Source organism: Pholis gunnellus (genome assembly GCF_910591455.1).
Source record: "Pholis gunnellus genome assembly, chromosome: 3".
NCBI classification, from domain to species: Eukaryota; Metazoa; Chordata; class Actinopteri; order Perciformes; family Pholidae; genus Pholis; species Pholis gunnellus.
Genome location: NC_136529.1, coordinates 2,341,242 through 2,358,432, shown reverse-complemented (window position 1 = coordinate 2,358,432; position 17,191 = coordinate 2,341,242). Strand labels below are relative to the sequence as shown.

Genomic DNA, 17,191 nt, shown 5'->3' with positions numbered 1-17,191 from the left:
AGTTTTTTCCACAAGTTGAAATATAGTTTTAGATAACTAAAACAAAAGACCTGTATTCTTCCATCTTGGGCCACAGACTTAAAACCTTTATGCTACTTGCTAATTTCTTTATTGCTGCAGAAAAGTAGGTCGATTGTACTCTAATCGATCAACGTAATGACGTAGTACAGCACTACGCACGCAACGTGTCCCTGTTCTGTTGACTGGGAAGCCCCTAGCGCGGAGCTGCCAACGCCCGGCGTAAAGACACAAATAGAGGATACGGTACGGAAAAAAATATTTTCTCATTGCTATTGGGCTATATCTGTGGTTTGTTTTTATGCTAAATGTTGTCAACGTCCTCAATGTTATGCATCTGTTGCACATGAGTTGTGACTTTCGAATAAAAATAGCTCATTCAACAACAGCAGCCGCTAAGGTTAGCTCAGCCAGTTAGCTCGGCCAGCTAATTGAAGAAGACAGTACGTTAGTTAGCAAAGCAAGCAGGCAGTCTAACGTTAGGATTTAAAATAAACCTCTCCTGGCTGTGTGACAGCCATATTTCCCTTCTAATGTCTTGTCGATTTAAGCGTTGTGAGAATGTTCTATCCCTTTGCCTAATATTAACGCTAAAGCAGTAAATTGCAAAAGATGTAACTGGTTACTAGCTAGCGGATAGCTGGTTAACGAGCTGAATGAAACGGGCGTAACAAACGCTCCGTGATGTTACTTTTTTATTCTAAGCATGGTGTCGGATTATAAAACAGTTGCACAGTGTAACGTAAGTGTGCTGGGGCAAAGGTTTACAGTAGTGACTGGGTAAAAAAAAGAGGGACAGCTACGTGAGTTCGTTTAAACAACCGGCAGGAAATGAGGCCAGATTGAGGCCGAGGATGCGGCCAAAATACAGCCGATCTAACGGGAGATGTTAGCAATAGCAGTCTCTCCGGTTCGATCTCAAAACGTTAACTTTACACATACAGGATGATCTTGTAGTTGCATACCGAGACGTGTCATGAAATGTGAGGACACTAATGCAATAGAAAGTCAATCTTTTGGATAACTCGTCCCAGATTGTGTCGATATTAAAATACATTGCTTGGGATTTATTACTTTGACTTGGAGTCTGCGTGTGTCAAGTATCAAACGGCCACATGTACCAGGATGCTCCTCTTTGAGGCTGAAATCTTTGTTTCAGATGAACTTAGCAGGAAGCTTGACCAACTATTGAGGAAAGGTTTAATAAATCACGACCTGCCCCCATGAAGCTGTGAGGATGCAGTGATGTGTGTTTCTGTGGCCGGTAGGAGTAATGTTATTCTATTCACAGTAGAAATGCACACCGGTCACATCTGGTGAGCTTATCACAGTCTTACAAAACTTCTGGTTAGATGCCGTGTTTGGTTCACAGAGTTGATCTTAGTAGTTTATGTTGTTGTGAATGTCAGCTGCTTTCACTACTACTCTTCAGGCTGGCCTGCCCTCAGAGTGCTCGCTGGCCTACAAATGTGTGGATTAAGTCTGGAAGCATTATTGCAGCTGCAGCCAGTCGCCCTCTGTTGCCCACGGCCATCGTCTTCCTGCGCTGTTTGGCTTAAGAGTTTGTCAACTGATTCAGAACTACTCCCATTAGAAGAAGTTCTACACTTTCCTCGGTCACATATTGTTCCATGAAACATACGAGCGCTGCATGTCAGTGCGATACTTCAGTTCACGCACTGTTGTGTGGATGTAATCGCCATGCAGTGATACTGTGGTAAAAGGATTCCTCCAGACAATGGCAGGGTTTTTCCTTGCCGAATGATTGGTTTAGTTGGTGCTTGAGGCACAGCTTTTCTTTGATTATTATTTTTTTTGTATGTTGGAAAGTTGAAGATCATCCGACTACCCAACCCACTAAGGGCCCATCTAAAGTTAGGTGATTGAAACGAAACTTAACATGGCTGCTCTGCATCTAGACTGTTTGGATGTATTCTTTGTAATTGCAAACTTCTCTTGCTTGTTGGAAGTTTACTGCATTTTCCCTCCTCTTCATTCAGGCGCTACAACAAACCAGTAGAAGTAATGTCTACACGGGTGAATGATGTATGTAAAATTATTATTAAAGACAAATTTAAAAAGATTTTTAAAAAGTTACTTATATTCTGTATTATACACTATACACACCCAATAAATGATTCTTTAGTATGACCAACACACCATATTGTTCCTATGTAACTCAACATTAATAATCTAATATTGTCTTATATAATACAGAGATGCATGCTTCTCAGAGTAGTCGCAGTGAGCGGCTTGTCTGCCGACAGCACGGAGCTACACAGCTAATGTTAACAAAGGATACATTGACTTGCATTATGCTGCGTTAGGAAATTTAAAAAAAATAGTTAAAAAGTAAATTATAATGCCACCATGAGGTCTTTAAATGTAATCTCATAAAGTTGTTGTTTTTTGGCGAGAAACTTGAATACATATAGTTATTTGAAGGAAATATTTTCAGAGCAATACTCAGATATTAGAAAGGACTTCATGAGCTCTAAGCAGCTTACAATATACAATTAAAATCAAAGCAAGTATAATCATTTATTTCCTTATCATTCAAATTGCCTGCGTTATTCAAATAACCACTATAGATGACAATAAGGCCCAATGTCCCCCTAAAGCCTCAAACCCTGAACCCTCAAGGACTTACTGACGTCACCTGGTGAGTGGGTGAGTGTGAGAGGCTGTGAGGGCTTGAAGTGGTGTAAATCACTTTGCTGCAACATACTACGTTACCATGACAATGACAAAAAATATGATGTACAATTGTTGTTATTTATTTTATACTTTGTACTCCCGGATTTGAACGTCTTCCAGGCTCTTTCCTCACAAGATGACAAGTAACTTCATAAAATCTATTAACTTGTTTTTGTCAAAACCGCTTCAATGACAAAATCAAATATTTGATGAATAGATTAATAAATATTCTCTGATTTCATGTGTTTTTATGTTCCATCCATGATCCTTAATGTTGCTGAGTAAATTGAATAAGACAGGCTGAACACACGTGAGTCGTCCTCTTTGTTTACCTTTTTGTACGTCTCCATGTGTCCACTGGTTACCCCGTGTGTAACGTCACATTGCAATGAATTGTGGGCAATTCCCTTAGCCAAAGTTACGGAAAGGGTTCATAAAGGGCTCAAAATGTCTGCAAGAGAGCCTCAAACACTGGATGATTTGACAGTGGGACAGCCCTAAACCCTCACGGACTTCGCGGGAGCGAGCCTCAAAGTCTGTGAGTGTGTGAGGGGGGACATTGGGATTGGGCCTAAATTAACATTGTACACTGACTTCAGGATGGTTGTAATTATTTTTCAGGATGGGGAAAAGGAAGTCAGTCTGGAGCTGTGTTGTCAATTATCGTTCTTAGAAAGAAAATCACAATTGACCAAAGTCCACAAAACAGACCGTAGGTGATATTCTAAGCAAACAAAGCCTCGACTGTAACAACCCAGTGATATTACACATCCTGTGTCTTCATTCTTTGCCCATGGAGGATTTTATTTTTTGGACTTCACGTAGTGAGCTTGTCTTCATATCAAAGTCTGCTGTGCAATGGCCTGTTTTATTCATTGTGTCTAGTGCAGGCTGTAACCTTTTCACATCTATATTTTCCCTTCTTCGCTCTACAGTTTAGTCTACAGAGGTGGAAACCTCTCTGAAGCACTAAAGAAACGACCTTTACTCAAGGTTGCAAGCTGTTGGGTCTGCTCCTCCGTCTGGGCCGTCCGTACAAGCCTAATCTATTAGGTGGCCACTACCAGAAGCAGCTCTACGCTTTATCTCATTTTTTTGTTTAGTAATCTACCACGTCTGGTACAGGAAAACGTTGTCCTTCTTGACCAGGTGTTTCTTGGTATGATTTCAATTTTGCTTTGCGATTAATACAGAAAACATTTATTGAGGGAAATAGTTTGTTGTTAGCGGTCAGCAACATTGGACACTTTTGACAGAAGTCTAGAGCTTTGATCTTATTTAAGAAAAGAGCTGTTTGAAGTAGGTCGTAAGAAATGCCCCTCTGCTTCCTGTCCCAGCTCCCAGCAGGGAAATACTGGGACTAATCAGATTACTCCAGAACAGGAGAAGAAGAATTAAATACAATTTGCATTCAGTGATGGACGCGTAATCCGCCTCAAATTTCATTTTGGTCTGTCATTTCCACTACACTATATATATATATATTGTTATAATATAATATAAAGGCCTATCTAACACATCATAACAGCCTATTGTGTCAAATAATCTGTGTGCTGAAGGAATCTGTATCATTGTATTCCCCGTGTTTCTGCAGAGCATCCACCTGAGATCTGTTCCCTTGTTAAACCACGTCCCTACTGTACTATTATTAAAAAGATAAGCAGCTGGTTTGAGGCTTTAACTGAATTCTATGTAGCTGCTTTAGTTTTCGGGGATCCTTAGTACGGTTCTTGCTGGCTCACTGTCATGGCTTTCTGGGACACGAGAATAGAACAAAGCCATCGTTAATGTCATTAGTAACACCTGTGCTTTTCATACTACGATAAGTGAAAATGTGTGGTGTGAAAAAGGCCTGTTGTGGATTCTTTAGGCATCATCATCCTTATTCTGGGAAGGTACTTGTTGGCGTGCAACTGAAGGGCAAACTTAAAAAATGACCATGTTGCTGTTAGGATTCTGACGAAGACCTTGAGTTCACAATTACGTTTAGAGCAGTTTCTCTGTGTGCTACTAAGTGCTCCGATTTCAGTTCCAACCATGTCTTTAGTCACTGGGCTTACTGAGCAGTGAACCAGCTTCACTTGTGAACTGAATTGTGTGTCTGGATCAACTCTGTGAGCTTTTTGCAGCATTAAATTTAATCGTGAACATATTGACAAGTTTTGACCCTATTTTCAATGCATTGTTATTTGGAAATATCAAATATTTTGGGGCAATCTCCTCGTGATCTCCCTGCAGCCAGCTGTCACCTCATTTGGATATGTGTTGTGAAATGAGGAGGTATCGTATAGATAACTTTGAAAGTTCAGCTCAAAGTGGAGCGCTGTGGCCAGTTAGCAAACGGTGTCAAGGACAAAATGTGCAACAATACATATAGTACTTGGATAGTTTGAATTTCTATGTGTTGTTTAAGAACGCATATTCCAACGTCCTTTCATGACGGCCCTAATCTATTGTTCCATGACACCTTTTAATACTAGAGTCAGACTAACACCAGTATGATTTGATTTCCACTCTGTTTCTTGGGAAATTTACTGGAAAGGAGTCAAACCCCAATCTGGTGTTTTTCCATAATTCTACGCTAGCACAGCCACAGGATGTGAAGCACATTTCTACCGTGTCATTTCTCCAGCTGTGGGTCTACATCATCCCTCAATCTCCTAAATTATAAAACCTCATTTGGACATCTGGACACTACCATTGACCCTTGACCCTTGACTAGAGGTTAGGTTATTGATCTGTGACTGGACGGGGTTATCTCCCCAGGGTCTTGGACTTGGGTCCCCTCAATTTTCAGATTTAGGCCGGGCTACAATTTTATCGAAAAGTTTTACCAACAGTTTGTCATTGACATTAATGGAAATGCCATCTGGTGTTGAGCTTTCCAAGGTCTCCCCCAGATTATTGGTTCGTCCCCGCCCCACGCTCCCCCCCTCCTGTGTGTCCTGTTGACATAACATGTCCATGCTGTCCAACGCAGCTGCTTACTGTCCCCCCAAAAAATCAACAATGTTTGCAACGCTACCACGGCTAAACTGAATTCAAATAGTTTTTTTTACCTTCAGTCGGGCTGACTTTACAGTTAGTAAAGCCAACTCATCTATTCGCCAGGGCCAGTGCGTAGCTTGTTAGCGGTACCACAGTTAGCTCTAAGCTAAGTCACATCCGTGGTGCCTGGGCAGGAAACAGAGAACATGTTAAATGCAGTAAGCAGTGCCATCGACTAATGAAGTTTCCCTCTATTTGTTTTTCTCTCCCAGATCTTGAATGAGCAACGACGACTGTTAAACACAGCTATGCAGACCATCAAGTGTGTTGTCGTTGGGGACGGTGCGGTGGGTAAAACCTGCCTGCTCATCTCCTACACCACAAACAAGTTCCCCTCTGAATACGTACCTACGGTGAGTGGGATTCCTATGCTTTACCTTTGTAGCTCTGTTTGTCATGTGATCAAATTAATTCAGCAGTAAGTCCATTTCATATTGTTAATGTTTCTGGCTGTTAGCTTGCTGCACAATTCACTAATATTTCAGATTTGTGTTACTAAAGCATGGTTGACCTCCTGCTGTGTGATCAAATCTTAGACAGCTTTGTGCCGTATCACCTAGAACCTGAGTCCGTTTGAAATATATTGAATATGCACATTTTGATAACAACACCATATCTGTCATCCCGTGTGGTAATAAGATGTATACATCATTCACTGCTTCTGGTCTGTTGCAGGTGTTTGATAATTATGCTGTAACTGTAATGATCGGAGGAGAGCCCTACACTCTGGGCTTGTTTGATACAGCAGGTATGTCTTTCTTATTCCAACAGTTCTGTTCATCCAGTTCATGGAACTGTTTCCTAACAATACATTGTCACTATATACATTTACTGTCAAGTGTTTATGTGACTTTGAATGGAAATCATGGAAAAAATGGTCTTCCTTAATCTTCCATCCACAATGTGTCTCTTGTGGGCGTAAGGGTGTGTGTTCAGGGTTATGTGGACCCTCTCACTGGGAAAAAACAATAGTATTTTAAAGTTAAATGAATCAGTTTGGTGCACTTTGAGAGCAACATAAAGAGGCTAGATCTATGAAGAATCATGTGATCATTGTGAACAATTTAGCTCTTTTTGTAGCTGTGGATGTAACTAAGTACATTTAGAATACTCAAGTACTGTACTTTAATGCAATTCTGAGATACTTGTACTTTACGTGGGTATTTCCATTTTATGTAACTTTATACTTCTAGTCCACTACGTCTCAGAGAGACATATTGTTCTTTTGACTTCACTACATTTATTTGACAATGTCAGTTACTAGTAAGGCTACTTTGCAGATTTTGATTATTTATGATTCTTTATACTAAATATAATCCAACTAGTAAACTATGATGTATTGTTAAGTAGTATATAGCCTAAATATTAATTATAGTTAAGTTTAAGTTCAAATAAGCCCCACCTTTACCAGCTGCAACATAAACGGATGAACACATTAATGCATCAATAATTCTAACCCACAGACATAGGCCTACCGTAAATCTATGATTTGAAATGGTCCATTCTGCATAACGATTTGAACTTCTACTGAAGTACTATTTTGAATGTAGGACGTTTACTACCAACAGTAACAGTGTGGGGTAGTAAATACTTAAGTTGGTTAAGGATAAATATATATTGTGATGACCCCCCCCCCCCCCCCCCCCCCCCCTGGTTGCGAAGTGTGAAACTAGTTTGGGTCCATTATGACACTGGCAGGATTAAACAGACTTTGTCGGGCCACCACAGTCTGTTAATAATGGAAACACTGGTGTCCTGCATCACTCTGCCAACAGAGTTCCCCGCTTTGTTCTGTAATGATGATGATTATAATCCAGTGAGAGGTAAACATGTGTGTATGTGGTGTCTCTAGGTCAGGAAGACTACGACAGGTTACGCCCTCTGAGTTATCCCCAGACAGACGTGTTCCTCGTCTGTTTCTCCGTCGTGTCCCCCTCCTCCTTTGAAAATGTCAAAGAAAAGGCAAGTCAAATCCTCCATGCTTCATTTTCATGCTACTGGTCTTTTACCCCAATACATTGAGACATACAGAAGCTTCTTTTTTCAATCAGATACTTCCATTCTTCTAGATAATGTAGCTGCACGGCACACACTTCAAGAACATTAACGTTAATAATAACAATGAAATAGATATTTGAACTGAGCTGTAGTTTCTAATCATTTCAGAAAGACTCTATTTTTGTGTTGGATATGAACATTGTGACCTCCACTGACAGCTGATCAAACCTGAGTCTGTGTGGAGGAAAGCTCACTAATGAAAAGCCCGATGTTCAATGATTGAGATGCAGCGTGTCGGCCGTCCCGTGACCCTGTCTTTTGTGTATCCAGTGGGTTCCAGAGATTACCCACCATTGTCCAAAGACCCCCTTCCTGCTAGTTGGGACTCAGATTGACTTGCGGGATGACCCGTCCACTATAGAGAAGCTGGCCAAGAACAAGCAGAAGCCCATCACTCCGGAGACGGCCGAGAAGCTGGCGAGAGACCTAAAGGCTGTGAAATACGTGGAGTGCTCAGCCCTCACACAGGTAATGTATATGCATATATACTGTCACACACACACACACACACATATACAGGACTGTCTCAGAAAATTAGAATATTGTGATAAAGTTCTTTATTTTGTGTAATGCAATTAAAAAAACAAAAATGTCATGCATTCTGGATTCATTACAAATCAACTGAAATATTGCAAGCCTTTTATTCTTTTAATATTGCTGATTATGGCTTACAGCTTAAGAAAACTCAAATATCCTATCTCTAAATATTAGAATATCATGAAAAAGTATACTAGTAGGGTATTCAACTAATCACTTGAATCGTCTAATTAACTCGAAACACCTGCAAGGGTTTCCTGAGCCTTGAAAAACACTCAGCTTGGTTCAGTAAACTAAATCACACGTATGGGGATTATCACAATATTCTAATTTTCTGAGACAGTCCTGTATATACACTCTTGGATACACATGATTCACATCTCAAAGGCAAGAACTAAGAAAAAGGAGGAAAGAGGACCATTGTCCCCAGGCCTGTGCATGCTGGATTAGTTCTAGAAGATGTTGCTAATTATAGATCAGCAGATGTTTCTCGTATGGTTAAGAGCTTTCTTCAGACCGTAGTGCTTCCTGGTTTCTGTGTGTTGAGTGTGTGGTAGAATCTTTAACTTCAGAGTGGAGTATCGTAGGGTTTCTTGTGAGGAGGGTCAGTCCACGTGTGATCTACAAACCTCTCCAAAACAAAAGTTCAGTGGGAGTGACCCGGATCTGGTCTCTTTTTTACCTTTTTCCTTGAAATCTGCCAGTACATGTAGCCTTGGGCCCTGTCCTGGATTCTGCTCCCTACACCCGGGCTGCAGCGGAAAAGTCCTTTTTGCTTTGGAAGGTTCCTCACTCAGTGAAATGACCGGAAGTGTCTAAGTGGCCGCCATGATCAGAGCTGTTTGAATTCTCTGAATGTTAAGGAAAGGTGCTTCAATGCTTCCTTTCTTAGCTCCTTTACCAAAGAAGATAATGCCGTCCCACAATTCCTTGCAGCAACAACATTTAAAGTGACGCACTATTCAGCCGTCCATGAAAACAAACAGTATGTTTATCTTACACAGGTCTAACAGTTATACTCGTACAGTCATAAAGCAACGTGAGTCATGTTGATGAATAGGCAATGACAATCCTTACGTTTCATTTTATATGTATTTATTTACTTCGAACATGTAACAAATAAGTAAAGAAAAATGTTTTAGTGGCGCTTTTTGTAGTCCTTTTGTTGTAGTTTCCCCATGGCAGACCGCCGTCCGTGACATCATAATTACGTAGTTTAGTGAAAGTGAAGTTGGATTCTCTGAGCACCACGGTTGTCTTTTCCTAACTCCTCATGAACTCTCCTTCACTTCTTTCCTTGACCCCATGACCTTTTCCATAGAGGTCAAAGAAAGTGGTTAGGAATAGACGTTAGGAGGTCACTTTTGGGACTTTTCGACTGCCGCCCCAGAGTTAAAGGTGTCCTGACAGTGTCAACAGACTTTCACAATGGGCACAATGCCGTTTTGGAGGACACTAACTTGTAATCGCACATGAAGATGTGAAGTTATCAGTAACTTAACAGCTTACTAGCTACGGGTTTCCTGTGGGAGCTACATGTCTTCTAATGTGAACATGTTTCTGCTTGAAGTTTAAGAGAAAGCTCATGTTTTATTATCAAGCCATGGTTGTGCAGGCAAACCTTTGATGACTAATACTGAATGTAAAAGATGGAGCTGTTCAGGTTACCCTGAGCTCCACATGCACGGTGCACGTGCACGTAACTGTGCAGGGATTTTAGTACCAAATAAAGCCGTCAGATACAGTTTCCATAATCGGTTGGCTGAGATTTGCAAATGAATTTCTGCTCACAATGTTTAAAATATGAAGTGACTAGATCTAATGAATGATACGCTATTAGTGGAAATGTTTAAGTCCAAGAGTAGACAACATGAATTACCATTAGTACATTAGCATTGTGGTACTTAGCACTTGTGTTGGATTGTCTGATTGATAAATCAGTCGGTGCTTTTTTGCGTTTATCTGCTCAATGGAGTACATGTCTGTTAGAAACAGGAGGAGGGAAGTGAGCACAGAACAATAGTGTTGATGGAGTCGAGGTGGAGCCCCCACCCCTCTGCTCCGCCCCTTCCTTCCTCCTTCCCTCCCTGGCACAACTGTTGCATAGCTGCTGATGTCATTTCCTGTTTCCCGTGAGGGATCTCGGCGCTCTGTCCATAGCCCCGCTGTTCAGCGACTCTCTGCCTCTCTTTGAATGCTCATCAGCTCGCCGCCGTCTCGTCCTGTGACTCTCATACCGTCTCGCTGCATTTCACACAAACACTTTCCTCCTCGCTCTGCCACGTTCCTCTCCTCCTCCTCCTCCTCCTCCTCCTCCTCCTCCTGCCATCTGTCTCTCTCTGTTTCTGTGCTAACTGTGCTGTTGTTCTCTTCCCTCTCCTGCCGCTGTAGCGAGGGCTGAAGAATGTGTTTGATGAAGCTATCCTAGCTGCCCTCGAGCCTCCTGAGACGCAGACAAAGAGGAATTGCTGTATATTTTAATCCTCCTCCGATCGCCACTATTTTTGGCATTTTTCATTCATTCACCTCCTCTCTCTCCTTTCCTCTCTCAATGTATTTACATGTGCTGCTTTTGAAATGTGGACCAATCCCAGCTCATCTAACCTCTGCTCTGTATTGAGAGTGCACGACAACTTGTCTTTGTCTCATGTGCTGATTCTCTGACTCGTGGCCCCTCATCACTTCAATGACTTCACTTGTTGCCTTTTCTCACCTGCAACTGCTGACATTTGGTCTGGTTGGTTTGCTATTGTATGTCACATCTTACCTTTGGAGTGATTCAGGCCGACTTTGTTTTACATCATAAATCTTCACCTAGAGGTGAGCAATGTATCGAATATACTCGATGCATGGCAACCTGTTCTACGTGAGATGTAGTAAATGATTTGTTTGCGAACATCGAGTACAAATTGTCCTGTAATATTTTTAAGCTGCCGGCTTTAAACTTGCGTTGGCGTTAAGCTTCTCGGTAAGAGCGTTTAAGAACTGATTTCAAGATGTAAGCGACCTTTCAGGGTCCCATTCACTCAATAAGTCAGTCAGTAGGTCTACCAAACAGTTGTAATTTTAGAGAAAATATGAAAATATTGAGATATATATCATATATTGATGCATAGCCTGAAAGTACCCAGCTACCCAACCCTAACTTCACCACTTTATTACTCCTAGTTCTGCTCCTTGGGCCCTGTGCTTATTAATTGGCCCCTGGCCAACAGTAGAGCGGTATGTCACTGAGGATGTAGGATGACATTTGGGATGTGGCCATTGTTTTAGTCAGCCGTTCCCCTCTGTATTGTAGTAGTAGTAGTTCATGTGGGGAGGGTTTGGCTCCTCACTGAGGTTGATCCCAACACTAAACAGAGCTTCCATTTTAATGTAGTTTGTGTTACTGTTGTACCCTGATTACACAGGATTTGGGAGTCGTGACTATGGTTACATGCTTTCATGTACGTGAGTGATATATAGGAAGTGTTTGGCCATCTTGACAACATCCCCACTAACAGGGTGCTGTGGGGGGGCGAGTTGTTCCCCATCACTACTTCCCTGTTAAATTACAGTAAACTACGGGCGGCTATAGTCTGAAGCTGTTATTCTACAGTGTACCTACTGTAATCTACAACAGCAGTGTATTACTGTAAAAAAGTGTTACAGTACTTTACAGTATGATACTGTTAGCTGTTTGGTTGCCATCATGCTCTGTAAATAACCCGATTCGTGTTTGGCAATCAATCTGTTGCCTCTCGTTGCATGTTTTTGCCTGTTTTCTGAATTTGTTATGTCTTTCCTGTTTTAAGACGAAATGCTTTTATTTTGAAGGCAACTCTCAGAGTAAAAACGGGAGTAGAACTGTGCGTGCAAAGAGAGACAGTAAAGTACGGAGAATATGACGGTTGAGAATGTTTATTAACGGGTACGGTATTAGTACCCCCCCGAAGAGGCACAAGGTTGGTTAATAACTGTAACAACTAACAACTGTAATAACTGTGTGTGTTTTAACTAACTAAGTAACTGACATAAGTAACGGCTCTATGTGTGTAGGCTATAGTAATGCCAACGGGAAGGAAATGCTAACACATATTTGTTGCTATGTGCTTTGTACACAGCTCTTACGTTGTTTGTGGGATTTATAAAGAAATTGCACAATCATCAGTCAAGTGTCAAACCATCTTTCGGAGGGATATGCTACATACTCAGTGTTCAGACTGTAATCTTCATTAACAGTTTTTTACTGTAAAATGGAAGTACTGTGGAATGTGACCGTTACAGTATCCTCATGCTAAAATCCAGTGTGAACTAGGGATGGGTATCGTTTGGGGTTTTTTCCGATACCGGTGCTAAAACGATACTTTTAAAACGATACTGGTGCCTAAACGGTGCCTGAACCGATACTTTTTTTTATTGCCAAGGCAAATTTTTTTCTTCAAATTGAACAATATATTTAACTGTTTAAAGTATATTATAAATATTAGTGCTGGGCAACGATTATTTTTGGGCAACAATTTTTAATCGCGATTAATCGCATGGATTTTTTTTTACGATTAATCGCATTGTTATGGCAAAGTTCAATAATTAATTCAAAGGTAGTGTATTGTGCACTTTTATTTTAAAAGTACTGCTATATGAACAAAAGGTCAATAACATTTGGTTTGCAAACACTTTAAACAAATAAGGTTCTTTTTAACAGCAGTATTCCCTTTACACAGTAGCAGTTATATCTCTTCACTATCTGTGCTCAGTGTGTGACGTCATGTGAAACGTTCCACTGCTGTGCAACAGGAATACAATGTTTCAGCACATTTCATCAAAATGTCTGTCTTGTGTTTTCATGGCAGTCAGAGCATGTGAATGCAGCGCTACTCATCATCACTATAATGCTGTAACTCAGAGGTGATGATGGTTACCCAGCGATCAAAGAATAAAGACACTTTACGCACAGTTTAGGTGTATTTTCCCTTTAACTCACGAGATGCAGGTAGCATGTTTTATACTTAATGTGAATATAATTCATACTTTGTTGGCATCTTATTCTGAAAACCGGATGTTGTCTCACGTTAAATCTTTCCGCTAACTTTCAAAGTCCTTCGCTCGCTCCCGATCTGTGCCGTTTGAGTTGACCACGGAGACCTGAGTGTCTGCTGACTTTACCGCAGCGATGTCCAGTAGTCTCCATTCCTCCACCGCTGCCAGTGAGCAACGGACTTTCAAAATAAAAACAGCCACACTTTTGACCGTTTACCTTTCGGCATTTTCTCTGTTAAAAGGTTGATGGCTAGCTAGCTACTGTAGCTATACCTGCTGCCAGGACGGAGTCATCAGAGTAGTGTAAAAAAAGTATTTCAATCGGCTCAGGCACCGAAATCTGCGTTGCGTTTCGGTCCGGTATCTTGAAAGTGCCATATTGGCACCGGGTTTCGGTACCCAACCCTAGTGTGAATGGACATTTTAAACAGAGGGTGTTTGGCGTCTGACACCTTTTTTCACCCCGGATGGTTTTGCACTTAATGACGTCATCTCTTGTTCGCTACATGATAGTACCGTCTTATTGCTCTGGTTCATAGCTAAGCTACACGTATCTCCTGAATAACGCTTTCTTCCTGACTTGTTTGGCCCGAACTTTCTTTACATATGACACACGAGACATTACCTGTGGTGCACATCCTGCTGTCTTGAAAGTCCAGATAATAATAAAATAAAGAAAGAAGCTATATTTGTGTGAAATTACCTGTGAAATGAATGAATAAAGGACAAATGAACTTGCTCTCCTCTCTCGCTCTCTTTCTTTTTCCAGTGCTTTGTCACAGAATGTAGTCTCGTTAATAGAGTGAGTTAAACAGTTCACTGGTTTACTGCACATGACCAAGCTCACGGGGTTAGCAGCTCTGCTCAGAGAGAGAACACATTCACCTCTGAGAGTACACCTAAGTTGTGGTGATTTTTGTTTTACATATTTGGGATCTGGATGCCTCTTGTAGTGAGTAGGTCAGCAAGTTTGATCTGAAGAGCAGAGGCAGGGAAGTCAAAGACAAACAGGTCGGCGTGGTGTGAAAATGCTCACTTTTCCATTTTGCTTTTGTGTTGTGTATCGTCGGGGGGACGTTCCCTTTTTTCCACGTTCTTGTTTTCTTGCCTTTTGGTTTCAGTTGTCACATGTCAGCTACACTTTGCACTCAAGCATGCATGTGATTTGTCTTAATCCCTGATCGGCTCACACAGATCTGATTTGAAATATTTTACACATTTGTTGAATTTTTGTTGTTGTCCCCAACCGCACATTTTCCCCACTGTCTTATGACTCGCTACCCAGTTATTTTCCCTCTGTTTAAGCTGTTATTGTTTATCCCCGTGTGTGTGTGTGTGTGTGTGTGTGTGTGTGTGTGTGTGTGTGTGTGTGTGCGTGTGTGCGTGTGCGTGTGCGTGTGTGCGTGTGCGCGTGTGCGTGTGCGTGTGCGCGTTGTCCCTTCAATTGAGCCTGTGCTTGTGTGTTTGTGTCCACAGAAAGGCCTAAAGAATGTGTTTGATGAGGCGATATTGGCTGCACTGGAGCCCCCAGAGCCCAAGAAGAAACGCAAATGTGTGCTGCTATGAGAGGCTCCTCCCTTTTTGAAACACACACACACACACACACACACACACACACACACACACACACACACATACACACACACACACACACCTTAAATACACACACACACCCTCCCCCTGCAGCCACACCCCCTCCTTTTCCCTCGCTCTGCTGCAGTTGGTCGTCGGCATTGCCCTCCACAGAGAGGACTAGAAAGAAGGAAAGTTTCCCATAATTCTCTGCAATAATAAGAAGCTTCAGCCCGTCGTAGCCGACCAGGCTGCGGGGGGCTCTGAGGACGAGGGGTCCGGATACAGAGCTCACACACAAGTAGAATTCACTCTGTCCAGCTTTCGATAGGTTGGTGTTTTGATTGCGTCAGTGTTGTGGCCCAAACAACTTTTTAGATGCCCATGGATATAAGCCCAGCCCCCGGTGGCTGCCCCGCCCCCAGTTGACGACAACACTCGTCAGCCCATCCCTACGTTTCTTTCTCAGCGCTACCAGAAGAAATGCTAACAAAAGTAGCGTTTGTTTCTGTTTTGCCCCCCCCCCCCCCCCCCCTCCTTTTTATTCTCCTCAAACACATGACGTGTGAGATATTTATTCCATGTTCCAGATAGATGCGCTCCTAACCACTATGGAAACTAGGTCTGACAGGACTTGCCAATACGGCTAAAACCTTCACACAGCTCTGAGGGGAAATTGAATGAGTAGATATTGCCATCTAGTGTCCATTTGGAGCGTGGTAACCACTTGAAGAGCTTAAAAGGCGTCCAGTAGCAACAGGTCAGTGGACCGCAAGGAATTGGGCCTTTTTAGATGCAGGGAACTTAAACAGTGTTAGCAGAGCAAGCGGTGTGCTCTTGATGTGTGTGGGGGGGGGGGGGGGGGGGGCAAGGCAAGGAAAAAAAGGACCAAGGAAGGGTGAAGCAGGATGCTGTTTGAACATTCTCATCACCTCACACTTAGAACAGGCACAGCAGAGACACCCGTGCAACACAACAAAACCAGAAACCGTTCCTTGGAGTGCACTGGCAGCCAAATGTTGCAGATTGATCCTTTCCACCAGAGTTCTGTGCCTCCAGGCCGTGTCTGTCCGCTCTGCTGTACCCGTTCAAAGTGTACACGGTGCTGCATGTAGCCGAGCCCTTGGTCCCCGTTCTAAATGATGAGGTTGAACAGATGTAATTATAATGTAAGCTGGCACACAATGTTGATGTAGGCTCCAGGTGTTTTTACCAAAACAATTTTTTTTTTCTTCATTATTTTTTGTTCGTGCTGTTTTTTTTTTTATTTTATATATATATATAAATAAATATATAAAAAAAAAAGGTTACTTTGACTCCTTTTACATTTAGGGGTGGGAACTCCTCTGAACTCTTCCATGCCAGTTTATACCAAGAAACAGCTCTGATTGGTTGATGCAGAGACTGTTGAGCTGATTTGTGATCGGATGGTTCTTGTTCTTCTTTACTGGTGGCTTAGAGTTGGGTCGATTTCCAGCCCAAGTCAGTATAATTATTATAACCTGTTGTTGTTTTGGTGCAATACCAAATGCTCTGTCGAAAGTCTTTGTTCTTTGTATATGCATTCTTTAAAAAAAATATTAAACTTATACCTTAATTGCCTTTACCACTTGTCCCTTGCCATTCTGTGTTCACCAACAATTTTTGTGTTCACCAACAATTTTTAATTTAAGTTTTTAAATACCATGACTGGAATTCTTTTTTCTGTATGTTAGCTTATGATATTTGAATTATGTCAAGGGAAAGAAGTACTTTTTTTTTAAATCCTCAAACAGTGTGCTTCTTACCAGAGCACATATTCATATATAACTATATTTATTGAGCAAATTGGGGACCACTACATCCATTTAATCTGTTGTTTGATTGCCATCACATCTGGATGAACCGGTCATGGCATGTTCAGCCAGCAGGAGGTGCCGTCCACCCACACGTGAGCGTCTCAGGTGTTGGTTCCAAAAGAAGAAGAAACTGACGCTATTCACAATCCACTGAACTATGTATTGACAATAGCAGTGTATGCATAGAGTGGATTGGGTGTGAGTATGGCCCACAGTTATTATGAGGTAAGATGAAACTCAATCACCCATGAGGAGCATTTTAAAAGTAGATAAAAGTAGATTTCATCATTTTTTAGCAGGTTTATGGTTATCTAATTGTTTTAGCAGTAACGATGCATGAACACAGCAAATTAGACTTACTGTATGTCCATGAATCTGTTAGCCAAGTTGCATGCTGGGAGGAT

At 41.7% G+C, this 17,191-nt stretch overlaps 1 protein-coding gene across 1 annotated transcript; it reads left to right on the top strand.

Moving 5' to 3' along the window:
- Nucleotides 1-211: 211 nt before the first annotated feature.
- Nucleotides 212-16,555, top strand: cdc42 (cell division cycle 42). The gene is made up of 6 exons (XM_079186249.1): nucleotides 212-264; nucleotides 5,976-6,116; nucleotides 6,439-6,511; nucleotides 7,616-7,725; nucleotides 8,092-8,289; nucleotides 14,854-16,555. The coding sequence occupies exons 2-6, from the start codon at nucleotides 6,012-6,014 to the stop codon at nucleotides 14,941-14,943; spliced, it is 576 nt and encodes a 191-aa protein (XP_079042375.1). The 5' UTR covers nucleotides 212-264; nucleotides 5,976-6,011; the 3' UTR covers nucleotides 14,944-16,555.
- The last annotated feature ends 636 nt before the right edge of the window (nucleotides 16,556-17,191 follow it).